The 21,727-nt window shown below is 43.6% G+C and overlaps 1 protein-coding gene across 2 annotated transcripts in view; it reads left to right on the plus strand.

Moving 5' to 3' along the window:
- The first annotated feature begins 15,133 nt into the window (after positions 1-15,133).
- Positions 15,134-21,727, plus strand: part of LOC117514074 (soluble guanylate cyclase 88E-like) — a 69,298-nt gene continuing 62,704 nt past the window's right edge. The window contains exons 1-2 of one of the 2 annotated variants that reach the window (XM_034174363.1): positions 15,134-15,312; positions 15,767-15,930. In XM_034174363.1, the coding sequence (XP_034030254.1) occupies positions 15,803-15,930 (128 nt within the window). In that variant the 5' untranslated portion in view covers positions 15,134-15,312; positions 15,767-15,802. Of the gene's footprint in view, positions 15,313-15,735; positions 15,931-21,727 lie in introns of those variants that run through there. The other variant, XM_034174364.1, reaches the window with a different exon arrangement.

Consider the following 21,727-nt stretch of genomic DNA (forward strand, 5'->3'; position numbering starts at 1 on the left):
GCTGGAAGACGTCTGCGTCTGCTGTGTCCATTGTTGGCCAGATTGTACTATCAGGATTGACGGGCTGGACACAAATGCAGGATGCAGGTACACAGCTCAGTGGAGATAAGATGTTTACTCTGTAAACAGGCTGGGGTCGGTACACAGATAGGCAGTCCAAAAAGAGCAACAGTAACAAATACGAGGTCTATTAGAAAAGTATCCGACCTTATTATTTTTTCAAAAACCATATGGATTTGAATCACGTGTGATTACATCAGACATGCTTGAACCCTCGTGGGCATGCAAGAGTTTTTTCACGTCTGTCGGTTACGTCATTCGCCTGTGGGCAGTCTTTGAGTGAGGAGTCGTCCACCCGCTCGTCGATTTTTTTCATTGTTTAGGAATGGCTCAGAGACTGTTGCTTTGTTTGATAAAAATTTTTTTCAAAACTGTAAGGCACAACTGAGTGGACACCATTCAATAAATTCAGCTGGTTTTCGGTAAAAATTTTAACGGCAGATGAGAGATTTTGGTCTGGTAGTGTCGCTTTAAGGACGGTCCACGGCGCCTGACGGCGATCTGCGCTTCAAGGCGGCAGCGTCTCGCCGTTTCAAGTTGAAAACTTCCACATTTCAGGCTCTGTTGACGCAGTAAGTCGTCAGAGAACAGAGAACTTTCAGAAGAAGTCGGCATGAGGAGTTTATTCGAATGGTCATTTTGTAATGAAAGAACGTGCGGGCAGAGTCGCATGTCGGGCTGGACCCCACCGCGGGGGGTCGCGGCAGGAAAAACACCTCCGTTGGAAATCTTAACGGGCAAGTTGGAACATGCCCAAGCTGTTAAACAATTTCTCAGTTACTCACTTGTTGAAAGCCATTAAAAGCCGCCTGAATTCTACAAATGGTTTTCAACACGGAGGTGTTTTTCCTGTCGCGGCGCACACAGATTTGCCGAGTCGTCACGGAAACGACTCGGCGAATTTGCGCGTACGTCTTTCATTAAAAAAATGTCCTTAAACAGTGGAATGTCCGCATAAATTCCTCATGCCGGCCTCTTCTGAATCTTCTCTGTTCTCTCACGATGTCCTGGGTGAATTAAGCCTTAAATTAGGATGTTTTAAGCTCGAAACAGGCCGACGACAGCGCCTGGAAGCGCTGCAGGACGTCCCGCTCCGTGGGAAGTCCTTACACCGACAGAAACACCCCATAATCTCTCATCAGCCGTTAAACTTTTCACAGAAAACCATCTTAATTTCTCGAATAGTGTCCACTCGGATATTCCTCACAGGTCCAGAAAAAATTTTGATAAAGCAACGCGCGCTGTCTCGAGCAGCGTGTGAAACAAAGGAATTCAGCCGAGAGGGCGGGACCACATCTCACTCAAGGCCTGCCCACAGGGAAATGACATCACCGACACGCGTGAAAAAACTCACACATGCGCACGAGGGTTCAAGCATGATTGGTGTAATCGCATGTCATTCAAATCCATATAGTTAAAAAATAAAATAAAAGGGTCGGTTTATTATCTAAGAGACCTCGTACATCAGGCTAGGCGTGGTCGAGGTACACAGGCAGGTAGTCAAAAAACACGATGAGGCAAAATGAAGCAAGGCAAGGAAATACACGAACAGAGCTGGAAAGAGGCACAAGGCGCTACAATCTGGCGAGGGAGTAAGGCACAATGGAGAGCTTAAATACACCCAGGTGATGAGGTGCAGATAGAGAACAGATGTGCGTGGAACACACCAGAAGGAGGGCGTGGCCAGACAGAGGGAAACACCCACCACCAAGAGCCAGCAGAGACAGACAGGAAAGACAGACCCAAACAGAACAAAAACCTCACAACAGAATAAACAAAAGTAACTGAACAACACAGAGCCAAGAATTAAACGCTGGCAAGACCCAAATCCTGACACACAGTAAAAAAACTAACTTTTTTTCTGATTCAAATTTTATGTTTTGGGGTGAATATTGGGTCGCTGTTTTAATACAGTATATCAGAATGAAAGAAAAACTGTAAAGTCATACAGGTGAGGTTGTGCTGAAAAAAATGACAACAAACAAGGCCAGGTAGACAGTTTTTTTTAAGGTAAATTATGAAGGTAAAACCAAAAGTAGTCAAAAACGCCCAAAAATAGCCAAGACTTCAGAGGGTTAATAAGACAAAATACAAGTATACACACGTATGTTAGTCATATGAAAGGGAAAACAGATGAGTCTTTAATCTGGACTTGAATGACTTCACAGAATCTGACTATTTTATCTCAGCAGGCAAATCGTTTCATAAAGCAGACACATGATAAGAGAATGCTCTGTGGCCTACTGACCTCTTTTTAACGTTAGGGACACAAAGTAATCCTGCATCCTGAGAACGCAAAGCTCAGGCTGGTACATAAGGTTTAATTAGGTTGGCTATGTAGGGAGGCGCTAGTCTGTGAATGATTTTATAAGTTAGTAATAAAATCATTCACAGACTGCACAGACACAGGGAGCCAGTGAAGTGAGGCCAAACTCGGGGTAATGTGGTCAAATTTTATACTTCTAGTCAAAATTCTAACAGCGGCATTTTGAACCCATTGGAAACCTCTAATGTCGGACTGCAGTAAGCCAGAGAATAGGACGCTGCAATTGCCAAATCTAGAAGAGACAAAGGCATGAATATATTACAAAGATGGAAGAAAGCAGTGCTAGTGGTTTCTCTAATTTGTAGGTCAAAGGACAGCATGGGATCGAAAATCACTCCAAGGTTCCTCACTGTATCACTGTGATGTATAACACATGAATCAAGTGAAATGTTCCTTTTCATGTGGACTTCTGAAAAATGTTGAAAATGCAGGGGTTTTTTTTTTTTTTTTTTTTACAGGATTTCAAGCAAACTCTGAATATAGATTGCCGTGGCAGGAAACTGGCAGTCCCATTCTCTTGTATATGTCTTCTTGAATTTGCCCACGCACTGGACATCACGTTTCTGATAGCGGTTTGTAGCTTAACTCATAAACAGATGGTCACATGAGGGGTGCAGCAGTCACATCTATGAAATATTACACAGGCAAAACAGAGTTGTTTTTTGGAATATGTCAGGATTTGAGTTTGATTTGCTTTAATTTCTTTTGTTTGTTCTTTTGCTGGGGTTTCCGTTTGGGTCTGTCTGTCCTTTTCTCTCTTGTCTGTCTGCTGGCTCTTGGTGGTGGGTGTTTCCCTCTCTCTCTGGTCATGCCCTCTTTCTGGTGCATTCCACACACACCTGTTCCCAATCAGGACCTCATCACCTGGGTGTATTTAAACTCCTACTTTTTCCTTGTTCTTTTGCCAGATTGATGCGCCTAGTGCATCTCTCCAGCTCTGTTTTGTATTCTCAACCTGCTTGCCTCTTGTGTGTTCCGATTACCTGCCTGTATCCTCGACCACGTCTTTGCCTGATGTTTTTGGTATTGTTACTCTTGTTGGACTGCCTCACAGTGTACCGGACCCCGTTTACTGCTACAGTAAACTGCTTATACCTACAAAGAGTCCTGCATTTGCATCCAGCCTAACCAGTTACCTAGACCTGATAGAATAAAGTAGTGCAGTAAAGTTTACCACAAACTAATTTACTTCATCCTTGTTATGTGCTTTTTAACTTGGTAAATGCCAAGGTGGGAGCATTTATTATGTCCGCCAAGGACGTAATAAAATCATCTGTTTATTTATATGTCTGTCTGTCGGTCTGTTAGCAGGATTACATCAAAACTACTGCACAAATTTTGATGAAATTTTCAACACCAATACATATTAGGCCATGGAAGAATCCATAAAATTTTGGAGGTGATCTGGATCCAGATCTGGATTCTGGATCAAGATTTCACTTTATAGTATACATTTTGAAGGATTACGTCATAACTACTTCACAGACTCTCACCAAATCTTCACTACGGATACATATGAGGCCAGAGAAGACTCCATTACATTTTTGAGGTGATCTGGATCCAAATCCGGATTCTGGATCAAGATTTTACTTTATATATGCTTTGAAGGATTAAAACTACTTCACCTATCCTCACCAAATTTGCACCATAGATAGATATTAGGGCATGGAAGACTCCACTGAATTTTAGAGCTGATCTGTATCTGGATTGGTGGACGTCAGAAATCTCTGATTGCTGGAGGTGATGGTCTAGTGGTTAAAGCATTGGGCTTGAGAACAGAGGATTGACATTTTATTTTGTTGTTTTTGAGTTCTTATCTCCACAAAGTGGCTGGGATGGACTAACTCAACCTTCTCAGCTACATTTATACTGTCTCAGCCCAAAGCTGTTACCAGAGCAGTGGGGGGAAAAAAAAACAAAACATATGCAGTTTTTCTGTGAACATGTCTGACAGCTAAGTTTAAGAAGTCATTGAAAGCCTGGGTCTTATTCTTGAACACTAAGTCCAGCACAGTTTTAAACCCAGACACTCTGACTCCTCACTCAGCTTCTCAAGTGCTGTAATGAGGGCGTATTGATTCCACAAAGATCATCTGCAAAGTCAGTGTCAGTGAACCTTTTCTTACTGACAAAGGCATGCAAGATGTTGGAGGAGAAGCCAGAACACATCCCTAATGTACCAGAACTCACTGGGAGGAAGTCAATGACACTCTGCACAGCACTTGCACCTCTGTGCAGCCCAGAAATGATATCCAGTTGTTTATTAGGGAATCAGGATCCTGTAAATGTTTAGGATGTCCCACAGAACAGCTCACATCAAACACTTTGCAAAACTCAACAAATGCTGCACAGAAGCATTCACAGTACTTACAGAACTAGGATGTGGTAAATCGCTGACTTCTTGAGCATAAAATCAGACTGTCCTGCTCAGTGCAGTAGGGTGGAGTGATTCCTGTTGAATGAATGAATGACCCTTGGAATTACCGTATAGTTAAAGACTGCTTCATTGCTGACAGAATGAATCAAAGATATTTCATGGTTTGTGTGGTTAGCTTCATTTCACTTTTAATATAGATTCATTTCTGCATTTGAGGTCTGCAACACATTCCCCAAAAAATAAATAAGTAAAAATAAAAACAAAAATCCTGGGACACTAAAGCATTCCCCACTTTGTAATGTTGCCATTCCTTTGAATGGTATGGGGTCCCCATTGTTGCAGTTTTCGTTTCAGAATTCTTCTTATATCTCTATGGGGGCAAGTCAAGCACCAGAGGCAGGCCAGTGCAGTCCCCATAACCTCTTCTTCTACAGCCATGTGTTTGTATCTTTTGCAGCATGTGGGCTTTTATTGTTCTGTTGAAAAAAATGGATGGAAAACCAAAAGTCATGTATACAACATATTTTGTGGCAAAATCTCAGTGGACTTTTCTGCATGCTGGTATCACTGCCTCATAAATGAGCTTTGTGAAGGACACTGACGCAACCCCTTACCATGACAGACCCTGGCTTTTGGACTTGTTGAGAACAGTCTGGATGTTACTTTTTGTCTCTGTTCTGGAGCACACTGTGTCCATTTATTCATAAAGAAAAAAAAAATTCCACAATATACATTTCCACTGTGGGATGGTCCAGTAGTGGTGCAGCTTAGCTAAAATGCCCATAACAATTGTGCATTTTGTGATAAAATCATAGAATGTGGTACACATATATCCAAAGATAGTCTAAATAAAACTGGATATTGAGCCATCATGAACTGTCAATATGTTATCCATGGCAGCCATTTGTCGAAATGAAAATTGAAAAATACCACATTGTTTATCTGATCATAAAGATTCTGAAAAGGTATAGTTTGGACTATCAATGACTGAATGTTATGGATTTATGGGGTAAAAACAGCCCGAAGAATGACATAGGTCAATTTCAGTTTGTATAGGGGCCAAACATTAAAGTTTTCTAATTTTGGTTAAAAAGTGATGAAAAATTTTGTTCAAAAGTGTTAAAAATTTTTACCTTTGTGTAATTCTTCATTGACTACATTCAGCTACAGGATGGGTCGACATCTGAAAATGAACATTAAATAAACAATAAACTAACTAACTAATAAACTTTAGTTAATTTAGAATATGTGTGCCAAATTTCAAGATGTTATCACAAAATGCACAATTATTTTACTATGCCGCCCCACTACAACCCAGAGTAATCCACACGCAAAGAAGTCAACACCGTTTCTGGACAAGATTAACATAAAGATTATTTTAGGCGCAATACATTTTTTAAGTAGCATTTGTGAATATGACTCATTATTGTATTGCTTGACAAAGGTTTCTCAACTTAATTCCTTGCCCATGTGGTTACATCAGTTATTGATGAATGACAGTTCTTCATGCAGTACCCAACTGAGGGATTGGAGATCACGGGTGTTCAGCACTGGAATTCCTCCAGATTCCTTGAATCCTTTCATATTCTGAATTGTAGAGGGAGAAGTATGCAAATCCCTTTAAACATTTCAATAATTGTCTCATACATTTGTTGACAAACGAGATGGCTAGACGATGGTTAGAAAGGGAGTCCTTTCCTGGATACTGCTTTTGTATCAAATCATGATTGTGATCAATCGTTGACAACATCTGCTTGAAATATCTTTAATTGTTCTGACCTCATTACTAGCCCTACCCTGTTCCGACTTTTTTGGAATGTGTTGCAGGCCTTCTATGCAGGACTGGATGTACATTAACAAATTAAATGTTGACCAAACAGAAAATTTAATTTATTGGATTCATATTGCCTGCAATGTAAAAATCACTGCATTTTTTTCCCATCTTCTATTTTTCACATCTTTTTCTGATAGGAGGTTTTACTTTTGTCTAATGTACAAGGGGATTGTCAGTCATACCTGTCCCCTTGGAATTGTGTATAGCTTAAAGTTCAGCCTCAGAAGGGAGAACCTCAGCGATTTTGCAGATGTCCTTTTGTGGAAACATTTTCCAGATGTCTGTGTTTGACTTTGCCCGTGGATTGGCAGCTGATACAAAGAAGAGAGTTCCTGAAAACTCTCCACTCTAGCCCCCTGATGGAAGGCTTGCTGAGCCAACAAAGGAAAATGTTGACACGACTGTCTGTCAAAAATTCAAAGTGCATCTTCTGTTGGCTTGTTGAGAGGTGCAAAAGTATGTTGTTTTGTGTGTGTGGTCTGTACTTTTGCTCCATTCAGTTTTTGATGCAGTTCAGTAGTTGTTGGTGCTACGAACCTCCCACTAGTCCTAGGGTCCACTAGTCCTATAAGGATAGCATGTTGAAATTGTTTTTAAATTTCTGGTAGGCTGCATGTTGCACTAAAGTAGGTTAAGTAATATTACAAATGTGACAATTAAAAAAACATTTAATTATGGTGAATTACCATTATTTGTTGATTTTCAATTCAACAGATTTATAGTCAACAGTACAATTAAAGGTGATTAATGGTGTTTGTCAACAGAATCATATGTTTTATTTTTGTAAATTGAACAAAACTGGAACTGGTTTGTTAGTTATTTGAAAGCATTACATTTATTTGTGAACTTTAAAGTCAGTTTGGGGTTGTAATATACACCATCAAATAATATAAAAAGGTTAGGACCCATGGACCCAAAGATTAGTGAACCCTCGCTGTTGGTGCTAGGACAAAAGTTGAGGAACAAAGAAATGCCAGTGCAACACAGATGCCTGTGCAAAAAAAAAAAAAAAAAAAAGTACTAAAGGTGAAAAACAAAGCAGGGACTGATGTTTCGATGTAAAGTTACAGCTTCATCACAGCCCTTGTAAACATGGGTGGTACAGCCCCAAATACTAATCATGAGCAGGTGTGATCCTGCGTAGCCACTTAGAGATCCACCCATTAATCAAGGTGCTGCATTCATTCCTACAAGTACCTCGGGCTGTGGCTGGACAGCAAACTGGATTGACAACCCACACCAACCACCTGTACAGGAAGGGACAGAGCAGGCTGTACTTTCTGAGGAGGTTGTGGTTGTTTAACATCTGCAGGAAACTCCTGTGGTCAGGTCATTGAACACATTCTCACTAACCCAATTACATGAATTACCACATGAATGCATGTATGATCTGATGATATTTTCTTTTGATTCTCCTTCCCTTATATGTACAGTCAATTCAATACATGTATTGGTATCAGTTGCTATGGCAACAATCTTGTGAACATGCCCTGTTCAATAGAACATAGGAATTTTCCTGAACTTATTTTTCCCATACCTAAATCCTCAAGTCTGCCAAGGGAAAAGGCAATTTGAGGCATATCCAAGTAAGTCATGCATGAACTCTTGTACTGTAAATGACGCAGGTCGAGTGACCAATGTCTGACCAATGACCTGATTTTAAAGGGGTATCAAATCATTATAAGAGGAGTCCCCAAAATTCTGCCAACTGTTATATAAAGTAGAGATGTTGGTTTATCCACTCCTGCAAATTTCTTAAAAAAAGGCTGATGGCATGGGCCACCAGGTACTTTACCGCCCCCTAGTAGCCAGTGCCATCAAGACTCTAATGTTTTTTCAGTTGCATTTGATAGAGCAGGGCCTATATTTGTTGATACCATTGAAATCTGGTTGGGGTCTTGATGGTGCAGAGGGTTATGGGCCTTTAAATACAGCCAATTTCACAAAATGACCAGACTTTGAGCGCCCCCACCATTCAGCGCCATCAATCCCCCAACCAAATATGTATATAAGATGAAAGAGTTTGCCTCCCTATGCCATTTGATAGTTAAACTAGCTTGGGGACTTGATGGTGCTGAATGTTACACCACTTGAAAGATGGGAATTTAATGAAATATCAGGATTTTTTGCCTTAAACTTTGATCACCCCTGGCAAGGTCACCATTTGTTTTTCAGTCAAGAAATTTCAGGAAAGTTTGTTTCTTGGTAGGTTCCATCTCTGAGCCAAGTTTCGTTGAAATCCAAGTCAGCTTGAATCACGTCCTAATGTAAACCTGCCTAAACTTTAAAAATATTGGCTTTTAATACGTAGTGTGACCACGATTTTGTTCACCGACAATATGATTCTTCATTCACAAAGTTGCCCCACAGCAACATAACCACAGCTCCTACTGCTTCACTTTTAATTTCTAATTAAAGTGGAACTATGTGACTCACCAGTTTTGTTTGTTTTTTTATGGTTGCATTCTTCTCTACTGAGCTCCCCCTACAGCTTGGGAGCACATACGAGGTCTGTCCAAAAAGTATCGGACCTTTTTATTTTTTGCTAAAACCATATGGATTTGAATCACGTGTGATTGCATCAGCCAAGCTTGGACCTTCGTGCGCATGTGTGAGTTTTTCCACGCCTGTTGGTTGCATCATTCGCCTGTGAGCAGGCTTTGAGTGAGCAGTGGTCCACCCCTCTCGTCGAATTTTTATTGCGAATAAATGTCTGAACAATTTGGAGCTTTGCTGCATCAAATTTTTCCAGAAACTGTGAGAGACCTCCAGCTGGACACCATTCGGAAAATTTAGATGGCTTTCAACGACGATTTTATGGGGATTACACAGATTAAGGAGTGCTCCAGCCGGTTTAAAGACCGCCCACAGCGTCTGAGAGCGCGGCGCGCTCCGAGCGCCGATCGACAGGCTCAAACCCCACTCCCCCACCCCAAACAACCAGATCATTTCCAACGTGAAGGCTTTGTTGATCCGGGACGTCGTCTACCTTTCACAAAAAAGGCAGAAGGCGTGGACATCAGCACTTTTTCGGCACATTCTACTGTTACAGGTGTTTTTTTCATGGAAAAAGAAGTGGAGGATTGCGCCGCCATGCCGCTCATGGCGTGGGACAAAACCACCTCCGTGTTGGTCTCACAGGATGGCTTTCAGATGGCTCAGACAGCTTCCGATTGCTTTTCAGTCATGTGACTATCCGAGAAATTGTGCATGAGCTGGACATGCCCCAACATGTCCTGTGAGGCTTCATCACGGCGTTGCTTTGCATGGAGTTCCTCCACTCCTCTTTCCATGACAAAAACTCCTGTAACAGTGGAATGTGCCATTCATTTCTAAACTGGATGCTGTCTTGATCCGGTATGTCGTCTGACCAGCACAGGAATTGCGGAAGACATCAGCACTTTTTCGGCACGAACAATCAAACTGAATGCGGTGCAGCAGGGTTTAATTGTTGGCTAAAAGTCTAATTTCAGTGCTCTTCAGCGCGCTCCTGCAGGTGTTCCACTTGCTGCATGTGCATGATGTTTGGGAAAATACACGAGACGACAGCCACATGACGCCACACATCTGGCTCTGCCCGTCTCTTCCTCCTCCTCTCTGCGCCACTCCATGGCACAGAGCCCAACTACACATGCAGTCACAAAGTTCTTCTGAAAAACTGGAGCGATCTGAATTCAGTTGGATGAATATGGGTGTGTGTGTGGAGACAATTCACCTCATTCACAACGTGACAGAACTTAACGATGCGCTGTTACGCACAATAGTGCGCAAACTAGCGCAGCAACGCAGAACACTATTCTTGACTGTGCGTAATGGTTCCTGATAATTCTCCAGCAACATGTGCCATTAATCGTAACATGTGGTAACAGGTTGCAGCAGTTCCTGAGGACACCTGACGCCTCTGCCCTGTATCACATTCATGATCAGCGGCCAAGAATGTGTACTTCGTGGCATTCGTGACTTGTCGTCGTTATGTGTAAACGCAGCATTAGACTGCATACTGCACGACAACAGCATGTTATTTGCTTTATTATCACTTTTTACTGAGATACACAACACGTAACGCGTACATAAAAAGTTGGCTCACTTAACTTTTGTCGTGTCGGCTGGCGCGCGCTGCTCTCCAAATTCGGCAGTGCATCCTCATCAAGCTGGCTGCTTTAGCTGCTGGTTATTGTTGTACTATCCATGAGAAAATCATCCAGAATATCCATATTGGGACCAAAACACACTTCTCGCCTTTTCATCTTGTCCTCTGCGGACAGTCCCCCCCCCCCGCGGACATGTTCTTGGGCTGCGCACTATGACGTCATTTGTTTACGCACAGCGAGTGGGTATAGCCAGGTAGCGTCGCCATAAATCTACGATACCAGCCTAGCAACGCCCCGGTAAAGTGATAATAATGTTGTTTAATTCCTCTTTGATTTCATGGCTGCTACCGCCATTTTGTTGTTGGGGGAGGGGGATAATTACCTCCTCCTAGGAGGTTTTCAGTGGGGTTTGTTTGTTTGTTTGTCTGTCTGATTGTCAGCAGGATAACTCAAAACGTTTTGAACGGATTTTGATGAAATTTTGTGGAGTGGTTCAAAATGACAAGAGGAACAAGTGATTAAATTTTAGTGGTGATCCGGCTCATGATCTGGATCCTGATGCTAACGCGTTAGCATGTCTATGGCAACTTCAATGTTAAAAGTTAGCATTAAGCAGTTGCAGCTGTCATCACGTTCGGGTGCATTTGTTTTCAAATTGTAATATTTCTTAAATTTATTTTTGTTTATATATTAATAATCTAATGATTACCTCCGCCAAGGAGGTTATGTTTTCGGTTGCGTTTGTTTGTTTGTCTGTCTCTTTGTCAGCAGGATAACTCGAAAAGTTTTGAACGGATTTTGATGAAATTTTGTGGAGTGGTTGGAAATGACAAGAGGAAAAAGTTATTAAATCTTAGTGGTGATCCGGATCACGATCTCTTTAGGGTCAGTGACCCTATGGCCTTGTGTTTCATAAATGTTAAAAAATTCATATATTTGCAGTTTAGTTGAATAATAAATTGAATTTTGTCTCTTATTTGTTTTTGTCTATAAGCACATGCAATATCAATATCAGTGCTCAGATGACAGTAGCTTCTGGGAAAGGTGCAAGTTGCAATAAACTGTGATGCCAAGCGCTAAGGATACATGCTATCCAGTCACAGCAGATGAAACTTTTTTTTACTACTGAGCAAACATCATTGTTAGACTTTTTTAGGTTCAATGATTCCACGGCGTGTAGATGTTATGGCGTCAGTGACCCCATGGCCTTGGTGGAGGTTTGCACTCTCTGAGTGCTTCTAGTCTTCTATGTAATCATTTCAATATTAATCTAATATAGAGTTCTGCTTTAGAAAATGATGAAAGTGGCAGGTGGCTACATAGGGTTGCCAACCGTCCCTTGAAAAACGGAATCATCCCTTATTTGGAAATAAAAGTGTGCGTTCCGTATTGACCTGAAACGGGACGCAGTTTGTCCCGTATTTCTGTGAGAATCAAAAGTCTGTAAAATGTCAATGGAATTGACTGGCGCTTTATATGGAAACGTACGGTAAATTTGATCCCAGCCTCTCTCCTGCTTTTCACCAATGAGCTGACAGACACGAGTTGACAATACAGAATCTCTATTATCTCATTGGTCGAGGGACATCTGCTCGCAAGAAGATACCGACGTCATGAGCCGACGACGGTCGCTGGACGACAATAACAAATCAGCATGGCTGATATCGATACAGACACCGACACTGGCACTGCAGATATGCCTACGGACAGCAATGTCTGTAACGTCGTTACTCCTCCTCCTAAAAAAAACAAACAAAAAAGAATGCAAAAATACAGGGGAGAATGAGAAAAGGAAAATGGCTGGGTGGAAAAGGTGCGCGACAACAGTATTGTTTACTTTTCAGACTTTATTTTTTGCACTTTTTATTACACTAAATGTGTAAATGTGCACTGTTACATTGTTTTGGATGATGCAAATTTTCTATTGTTTTTTTTGTTAATTTATACAATTTTAAGTTAAGCAATAGCACTACAGAGATTTATTTTTAAAGAAGACAGAATGCTCATATTGAAATTGTGAGTGAAAATATATTTTGCACTAAAAATAAATTGCTAAATAATAATTTGTTTTCCACGTGTTCATATCAGAACAAATGCATGTATGCATCTACCTAAATTCAGGGTCAAGTCAACAGTCAAATGGTTAAAAATCATTTCACACAGACGCTGGGAAGGGTGAAGGCAATGGTCAGTCGGCCAGTCGGCCCTGGCGGTGAGGTGTCCCTTATTTATTTTTCAGAGAGTTGGCAACCCTATGGCTACATAAAGTGGAAAAAAGGATATAGTTTCTGACAGGTGAAAGTGAAACAATACAGAAAGGAGGAAGCAAAAAGAGAGGGCACTGATTTCAAAGAGGAACTACAAATACAGCTACACTGGGGCCTGTGGTTGCTACACGAAGCAGTAAGGTGCCCTGATGTCGTTAGCATTCAGCTAGCATTCCAGTCTAGCCCAGCTCCTGCTGTGTCTCCAGTAAAACCAATAAGCATGAGGTATCACGGGAGCATGCTGAGAAATATGGCACTTTCCAGCAGCCCGTGCAGTGTGGGTGCTTTGTGGGAGAAGACTGGGAGAGATAGTATGGATACATACAGACTTCCATTAAGTATTCAAGCAGAGGGTCACAGCAGTTACAGCGCCTCACAGAGGCAGCATTTCCATTTTGCTCCCTCCCATGATTCATCACAATAGCTTTGGTGCCATCAGGGTTCTGCTACACTGAAGAGATTTACAATTTTATCCGGCGGAGCTGGTGTTATGAAGACTGTGTGACTTTGGTGTCCTGAAACACAGTAATATGGTTCAAACGTGTTAGCATAACCCCACTGTGCGCTACGCTGACATGTTAATAAAAATATATATCACCTGTTTGAATGACAGACTTTTTTTGTGCTGTTTTAAAATAAAACTAGCATAGCATGAAGAAGCACTCACTTTGTACTGCAGCCAAACAGTCTTGAAGATGTACGGTTTAGTTGCGATAGTCCCCAGAGATTGGATCAGGCTGGCTGAGCGTGATAACAAGCCAGGCACAGAAAGGAAACATATATGGAAAAACGACGCCTATAGATGAAAAACAGTACGAAGGGGAAAACACTGATGTGAGTATCTCTATTGTTCACATCTAACAATAGACAGGATGCGCTCTCCCCGGAAGCCTGTTAGCGTTTGAAAAAAAAAATCCTGTGAATGGACACCTTTTGAAACAGTGCGTCTCTTTCTTGCTGAAAAGGAGAGGAGACGGGGTGTAATATTGGTGTCGCGAAAGAAGATGAGTCACGTCGTTTTTAATGAAAGTGCCAGAGTGCGGCGTTGTTGCCGGCGTCATCAGCACCTCGTTATCTGTCTCTCTGTTCACCAGCTAAGAGGTAGCTGGAGACCTCCCGGGGTCGAGGCCATTAAAGAACACAACAGCACCTGGTAAAGACAGGAACAAGGGGGAGAGTGAGGAAATTAAGGGGTGGGGTGGCTGGGGGAGAGCAGTAAAAACCCACACAAGAAACAGAAGAGAGCGCGGCTCGTTATCGCTCTGAGACTGTGTTACAGGCTCGCTTTGATTTGGCAGTGAAGGCGCGAGGAAGGTAGTGACGCTTTGGATGGCAAAAAAAAATCTGCGGTTGCTGAATTAAATCTGTACATGACAGGCTTTCTAATCTCCCGGATTAAAATTCAAAGGTGGAAATGAAGTAAAATATTGGAAAGGTTTAAAAACACCCCCCATCCCCTATATTTTGCCATCTAATGGCTGTAAAAGGCCGCAAATGTTCTGTAATAATAGAATGCCTGCCTGCAAAGTGAGAGTCATGTAGGCTTTAAAAAAATCACTTCCTCAGTGGAAGCTGTTAAACCGGCACTGAATGGGGGTGTTGTAACAGTGCCCCCTACTGTATATTTTGGGTGAGCACGTATGTTGGATTACAGGTGCTGTGTCTGTGACTCAGCCTTTGCTTTATTTCATAAAGCTTCTCGAGACGTCTCTGAGACAAAACATGAATTTTTGTCACTTTTCAGTGATGTGGAGGTTTTTCATTGGTTACATGAGGACAGACGCCACAATAAGAGAGGCCTGAATGGTTACAAATGATTCATTCATCTTTGTTCTCAAAAGAAACCGACAACACAAAACCTTCCAAATGCCAGTCTCAATACAAAACCTGTCATCTTAATGTGCACCTGAGCGTAATTATGCAAATTTACAGTAATTAGCAAAGAACCGTGGTAGTCGTAATGAGTTATTCCTAAAGAGCATGGGCTAATTTCAGATAATGAGTCTCACATCGTGCACTCGGATTTACATGAAGCGTGCAAAAAAAAAAAAAAAATGTTGATTTTTAACGACACACCTACATACGGTTTTATCTCCTGTACAAATAAATAAAACAAGTGATGTCTGTGTGGTTGGATTTTTTTTTTTTTTTTTTTTTTTGGAAGGTGGGGGTATTTCTTTCAGTACCTGCCACAAACATGCCTCAGTGTTGCTATTTTGACTCGGGTCACCTGTTGACCTGACAAGCTCGTGTCAGCGGAGAGCAAACGTGTCAGCTGCAGGTGGAAGCTCTCAGCAGGAGACGATGCCGAGGCGCCGGCAGACGCAGTAGGAACCCGGGATAACACAGCACTGAGGGTAAGCACGCATTTCACCTTCACATCATCTTTTAGCATTATGATGTTTTATTTTGGCTGTTTCACTTATGTTACGGGGGGGGGGGGTGGGGGGGGGATTGGGAACACGAGGGGCTGAGTGATTTCACTTTCATAATTTTAAAAATATATGTCTTATTTGCCAAATGTTGGAAAATCTCAGAAAGATGGTTCAATGCATGTTAGCACTATGAGGTCATGCAAAGATGCATTGTATTCATGGATGTCACTGTTTTCAATTTATCCACAAGAGAAAAGGTTTATTTTTATTATTATTTTTTTTTTATTATTGTAAAGAGTGGCAAAAGTCTCCCTTCTTCAAAATAAATAAATAAATAAATAACCTGATACATACACATATATACACCTGAATCCCTAAAAATGGACACTTGTATCTCAGGTGTGTCATGTCTAACACTTGTGTCTCCTTTTTTTAGCATCTGAGTTTGTGTGAAGATTTTCCGTCTCTAAAGATGTACGGCTTGTACTTGGAAGCGGTGAATGATTACATTAACGAATCCTACGGAGAGGATGTGTGGAGACTGATCGAGAACCGAGCAGAGATACCACACCTCAAATTTGTCAGACATCAGATGTACAAGTATGTCATTACTTGGTTTCACATTCTTTTCACAGTATGTTGGGGTAAACACATTGATTTTTACCCGAGGCCATCAAATATGGCCATCGGGTATTGCAACAGCTTTGCATCCATCCATCTGACTGCTCAGCATACGACTCCAGTGTTATTACTGCCAGGACCTTCAAATTCACAAGGAACATTCTCGGGACACAGAACTTGGACAAGTTCAAAAATGGTTAACTTTGACCAATCGTAACAGGTATTTTAAGAGGTTAAAAGTCACATCCTATTTCATATTTTTATACTATGAATCATGCAAATCTGTTTTTTTTTTTTTGGTTGGGGGGTGACAGCCAATCAGAGTACAGCGGCACCGTGACGGCACTGGCTGGTCTCTCTCTGGCGCTCCAAAGCCACTTTGTTTATGTGTAAATATAACATGTTTCTCATATATTATGTCAAAGCTCGAGGTGGGCGATACCTGGAATTTTGGTATTGATCCGATACCAAGTAAATACAGGCCCAGTATCACTGATATCGATACCAATACCAATACTTTTTCATATTTAAGCTTCATAGATCCAAAAGACCTAGGATAGAATTTCGCCAAACATTGTACGTGACAACAAAATACTTTATCATAGTCAACATTTTTGTTTAAAAGGATATCACTCAACACCACTTAAAACAAAATCTCCTCAGGTAGAGGGCTGACAGACCACAATACATCGGTGCGCTGCTCTGTGTTGTGTGACACAGCACAGCACTGCTCTTACAGACAGAGTAGACTTTGATGAATCTGCATGCGCAGCAGTCAGTGCGTTCGGGACAGAAAAAATGCTTGAGTATTGATCTTTTTACACGAGGATCGTTCAATATCAATATCAATATTTTCATTCTAGGTACATGACTACAAAACACAAAATTAAAAATGGCCACAACTGGCAACCTAATTATAGCTAATGGAGAATAATCAGACACAGCCAGTGACCTTGGTTGTGTCTGGGAATCACAGGGAGGAGATCGTGTTTTTTGTGACACCTTCTACCTCCCGAGTGATTCTGGGATTTCCATGGATGGTGAAGCACAATCCCCGGATTGATTGGCCGTCTGGGGTGGTGACGCAGTGGAGCGAAACCTGCCACCGGGAGTGTCTTGGATCCTCGGTTCCACCCGGAATCACAGCTAAAGAGGAGGTCAAAGTCCCCCCCAATCTGACGGCGGTGCCCAAGGTGTACCACGATCTTGCTGACGTCTTCAGCAAAGATCTGGCACTCACTCTTCCCCCGCACCGACCGTACGATTGTGCCATCGATTTGATTCTGGGCACTGAGTACCCGTCCAGTAGATTGTACAACCTCTCACGTCCAGAACGCGAATCGATGGAGACCTACATCCGGGACTCCTTAGCCGCCGGGTTGATTCGGAACTCCACCTCCCCGATGGGTGCGGGTTTCTTTTTTGTGGGTAAAAAAGACGGCGGACTCCGTCCATGCATTGACTAAAGAGGGCTGAACGAGATTACGGTTCGCAATCGATACCCGTTGCCCCTGTTAGATTCGGTGTTCACGCCCCTGCATGGAGCCAAAATGTTCACCAAACTAGATCTTAGGAATGCGTACCACCTGGTTCGGATCCGGAAGGGAGACGAATGGAAGACGGCATTTAACACCCCGTTAGGTCATTTTGAGTACCTGGTCATGCCGTTCGGCCTCACTAATGCCCCCGCGACGTTCCAAGCATTGGTAAACGACGTCTTGCGGGACTTCCTGCACCGGTTTGTCTTCGTATATCTGGATGATATACTCATCTTTTCTCCGGACCCTGAGACTCATGTCCAGCATGTACGTCAGGTCCTGCAGCGGTTACTAGAAAACCGGTTGTTTGTGAAGGGCGAGAAGTGTGAGTTCCACCGCACTTCTTTGTCCTTCCTGGGGTTCATCATCTCCTCCAACTCCGTCGCCCCGGATCCGGCCAAGGTTGCGGCGGTGAGAGATTGGCCCCAACCAACAAGCCGTAGGAAGCTGCAACAGTTCCTCGGCTTTGCAAATTTCTACCGGAGGTTCATTAAAGGTTACAGTCAGGTTGTTAGCCCCCTGACTGCCCTGACCTCCACTAAAGTCCCCTTCACCTGGTCGGATCGGTGCGAAGCTGCGTTTAGGGAGTTGAAACGCCGGTTTTCGTCTGCACCAGTTCTGGTGCAGCCTGATCCTACTCGCCAGTTCATAGTGGAGGTGGACGCCTCTGACTCAGGGATAGGAGCCGTTCTGTCCCAGAGCGGGGAGTCCAACAAGGTTCTCCATCCATGTGCCTACTTTTCCCGCAGGTTGACCCCCGCTGAACGTAACTATGACGTGGGCAATCGGGAACTCCTCGCGGTGAAGGAGGCTCTTGAAGAGTGGAGACACCTGTTGGAGGGAGCTACGGTGCCTTTCACGGTTTTCACGGACCATCGGAACCTGGAGTACATCCGGACCGCCAAGCGGCTGAACCCCAGGCAAGCCCGCTGGTCCCTGTTCTTCGGACGCTTTGACTTCCGGATCACCTACCGTCCCGGGACTAGGAACCAACGATCCGACGCACTGTCCCGGGTGCACGAAGAGGAAGCCAAGGCCGAGTTGTCAGACCCCATCGAGACCATCGTTCCCTCACATGGGACGTGGAGAAGACCGTCCGGGAGGCCCTGGCAAGGAACCCGGACCCGGGGAACGGTCCTAAGAACAGACTTTACGTCCCACCAGAAGCCAGGGCTGCCGTCTTGGACTTCTGCCACGGATCCAAGCTCTCCTGTCATCCCGGAGTGCGTAGGACCGTGGCAGTGGTCCAGCAGCGCTTCTGGTGGGCGTCACTGGAAGCCGACATCCGGGACTATGTCCAGGCCTGCACCACCTGTGCTAGGGGCAAGGCGGATCACCACAAGATCAGGGGCCTCCTCCAGCCCCTGCCTGTGCCTCATCGCCCCTGGTCTCACATCGGCCTGGACTTCGTCACGGGCCTCCCGCCTTCCCAGGGCAATACAGTCAACCTCACGATAGTGGACCGGTTCTCCAAGGCGGCCCACTTCGTGGCCCTCCCGAAGCTCCCGACGGCCCAGGAGACAGCAGACCTCCTGGTCCACCACATCGTGCGTCTGCATGGGATACCATCGCACATCGTTTCGGATCGTGGTCCCCAGTTCTCCTCGCAGGTCTGGAGGAGTTTCTGTAAGGAACTGGGGGCCACCGTGAGTCTCTCGTCCGGGTATCACCCACAGACGAACGGCCAGGCAGAGCGGGCGAACCAGGAGTTGGAACAGGCCCTCCGCTGCGTAACCTCCGCGCATCCGGCGGCTTGGAGTGACCATCTGGCCTGGATCGAGTACGCCCACAATAGCCAAGTCTCATCTGCTACCGGCCTCTCCCCTTTCGAGGCGTGTTTGGGGTATCAGCCCCCATTGTTTCCACTTGTGGAGGGAGAGGTCGGGGTCCCCTCGGTCCAGGCCCACCTGCGGAGGTGCCGCCCGGTGTGGCGGACCGCCCGTTCTGCCCTGTTGCAGGCCCGGACGAGGGCTAAGGCCCATGCAGATCGCCGGCGTTCCCCGGCCCCTGCATACCAGCCTGGGCAGGAGGTGTGGTTATCAACTAAGGACATCCCACTGCAGGTTGAATCACAAAAACTCAAAGACCGGTTCATCGGACCTTTCCCAATAATCAAGATCCTCAGCCCGGCCGCAGTGAAGCTGAAACTCCCAGCTTCACTGCGGATTCACCCAGTGTTTCATGTCTCCAGGCTAAAACCATACCACGCCTCACCACTCTGCACTCCTGGACCCGTACCACCTCCTGCCCGTATCATCGACAGGGAGCCGGCATGGACTGTTCGTCGGCTCCTGGACGTCCGTCGGAAGGGCCGGGGTTTTCAATATCTGGTGGACTGGGAGGGGTATGGACCCGAAGAACGCTCCTGGGTGAAGAGGAGCTTCATCCTGGACCCGGCCCTCCTGGCCGATTTCTACCGCCGTCACCCGGACAAGCCTGGTCGGGCGCCAGGAGGCGCCCGTTGAGGGGGGGTCCTGTTGTGTGGGCCGCTGAAGAGGAGGTACTGCTGGCCCACCACCACCAGTCGGCGCCCTGCTTGGAGTGCGGGCTTCAAGCATGAGAGGGCGCCGAGACAGAGAGTGACAGCTGTCACTCATTTACACCAGCTGTCACCAATCACCTGCATCTCTATAAAAGCCGGATCATTACTCCACCTCCTCGCCGAGAAATCAACTACCGTGAAGGTAACCTTCTCTGCTGAATTATCGTTGTATCTAACATTGTTCTGTGTGCAGCCGTATTCCTGTGGATTGAGTCTGAAGCTGGATTGGCGGATAGTGGGAGTGCGACGTTCTTCGCCTCTTACTCCATCCAGGAAAGAGACTAACAGGAGCTGCACGGGTGAAATTGTGTCTGGAGGTGGAGGTTTTCCCTCCTTGAAGATCTGTAGAAAAAGGATTACTGGGTGTGTGGATACACACACCATTAACTGTTTTTTCATCTTCTGCCAGCAGTACCAGGGTCTGCAACAGAAGACGGTGACCACCTGGGGACTCAGGACTTGGCGGCTCCGGTGTTCTTCAGGCCGTTGGTGGTGGAAGCTGTGTGGGTCCCGGCTCTCCGATCGCCAGAGGTCTCCTATCTTCGAGCCTGCCCGCACGTCACCTTGTGTTCAATTGGCATTATCTTTGTCTGTATTCAGTTGTGCGTTTCACAACATTAAATTGTTACTCTTTGTCTTATCCATTGTCCGTTCATTTGCGCCCCCTGTTGCGGGTCCGTGTTACGACACCTCCCCAACAATAATTGTGCATTAAGCCTATATTTAAAAAAAAAAATTAACATTATAAGTGGTAATCTTAAACACACAATAAAACCTTTATTTTTCATCTTTAAAACTGATTTTGGATGAATGATCATTTTAATCTATTCAATATTTGTCACAATCCTGTTTCTTGTTCTGAGCTATCTTTGAAATATCACTTATACCGTATACTAAGCACCTGTAACAATGCCTACATGTATTTGTTTCCTGATGCAAGATAAAGTTTTAGAAATTTCAAATTTACATTTTTAATAACATTACAACAAAAACTGAAGTGTTACAACAGGACTGCCAATTTGGGGTCTGTGGGTTATATTTGACCCATGTTTTCTGTGTAATTGACAAGGTTTTGGAAAGTTGAATAAATTATTGTTAAAAAGATTAAAGCATAGTGTCATTTTTAAAGTTTATTTTAATTTTTTATGTTAATTTACATTTAATTGTAACATAATTGTGTCTATGCCCTCAGCGGAAAGAATTTGGGCAGTGTAACTTTCTATATGCCATAGAAATGTCATCTTAATTCTATGAGCTGAGTGATATGAAGAAAAGGGAGTTCTTGGAACACACACTGTTTTAAATGGGTGGACTATGCTTTTATGTCCATGCACATTTCATTTTTATAATAATAAAATTATGTGTAGGATTTGCTACTTTACCCTCTGGGGTCAAGAGTATAATTGGCAAGTTTCGACTACTTTTGGTTTTACCTTCATAATTTACCTTTAAAAACTGTTTACTTTGCCTTGTTTGGTGTCACTTTTTTTCAGCACAATCTCACCTGTGTGAGGTTTACAGTTTTTCTTTCATTCTGACATACTGCATTAACACAATGGACCTAAATTCACACAAAAACATAAAGTCAGAATAGAACTTTTTTATTATTATTATTATTATTATATATATATATATATATATATATATATATATATATATATATATATATATATATATATATATATATATAATTTTA

The sequence above is a fragment of the Thalassophryne amazonica genome, chromosome 7 (genome assembly GCF_902500255.1).
Source record: "Thalassophryne amazonica chromosome 7, fThaAma1.1, whole genome shotgun sequence".
NCBI classification, from domain to species: domain Eukaryota; kingdom Metazoa; phylum Chordata; class Actinopteri; order Batrachoidiformes; family Batrachoididae; genus Thalassophryne; species Thalassophryne amazonica.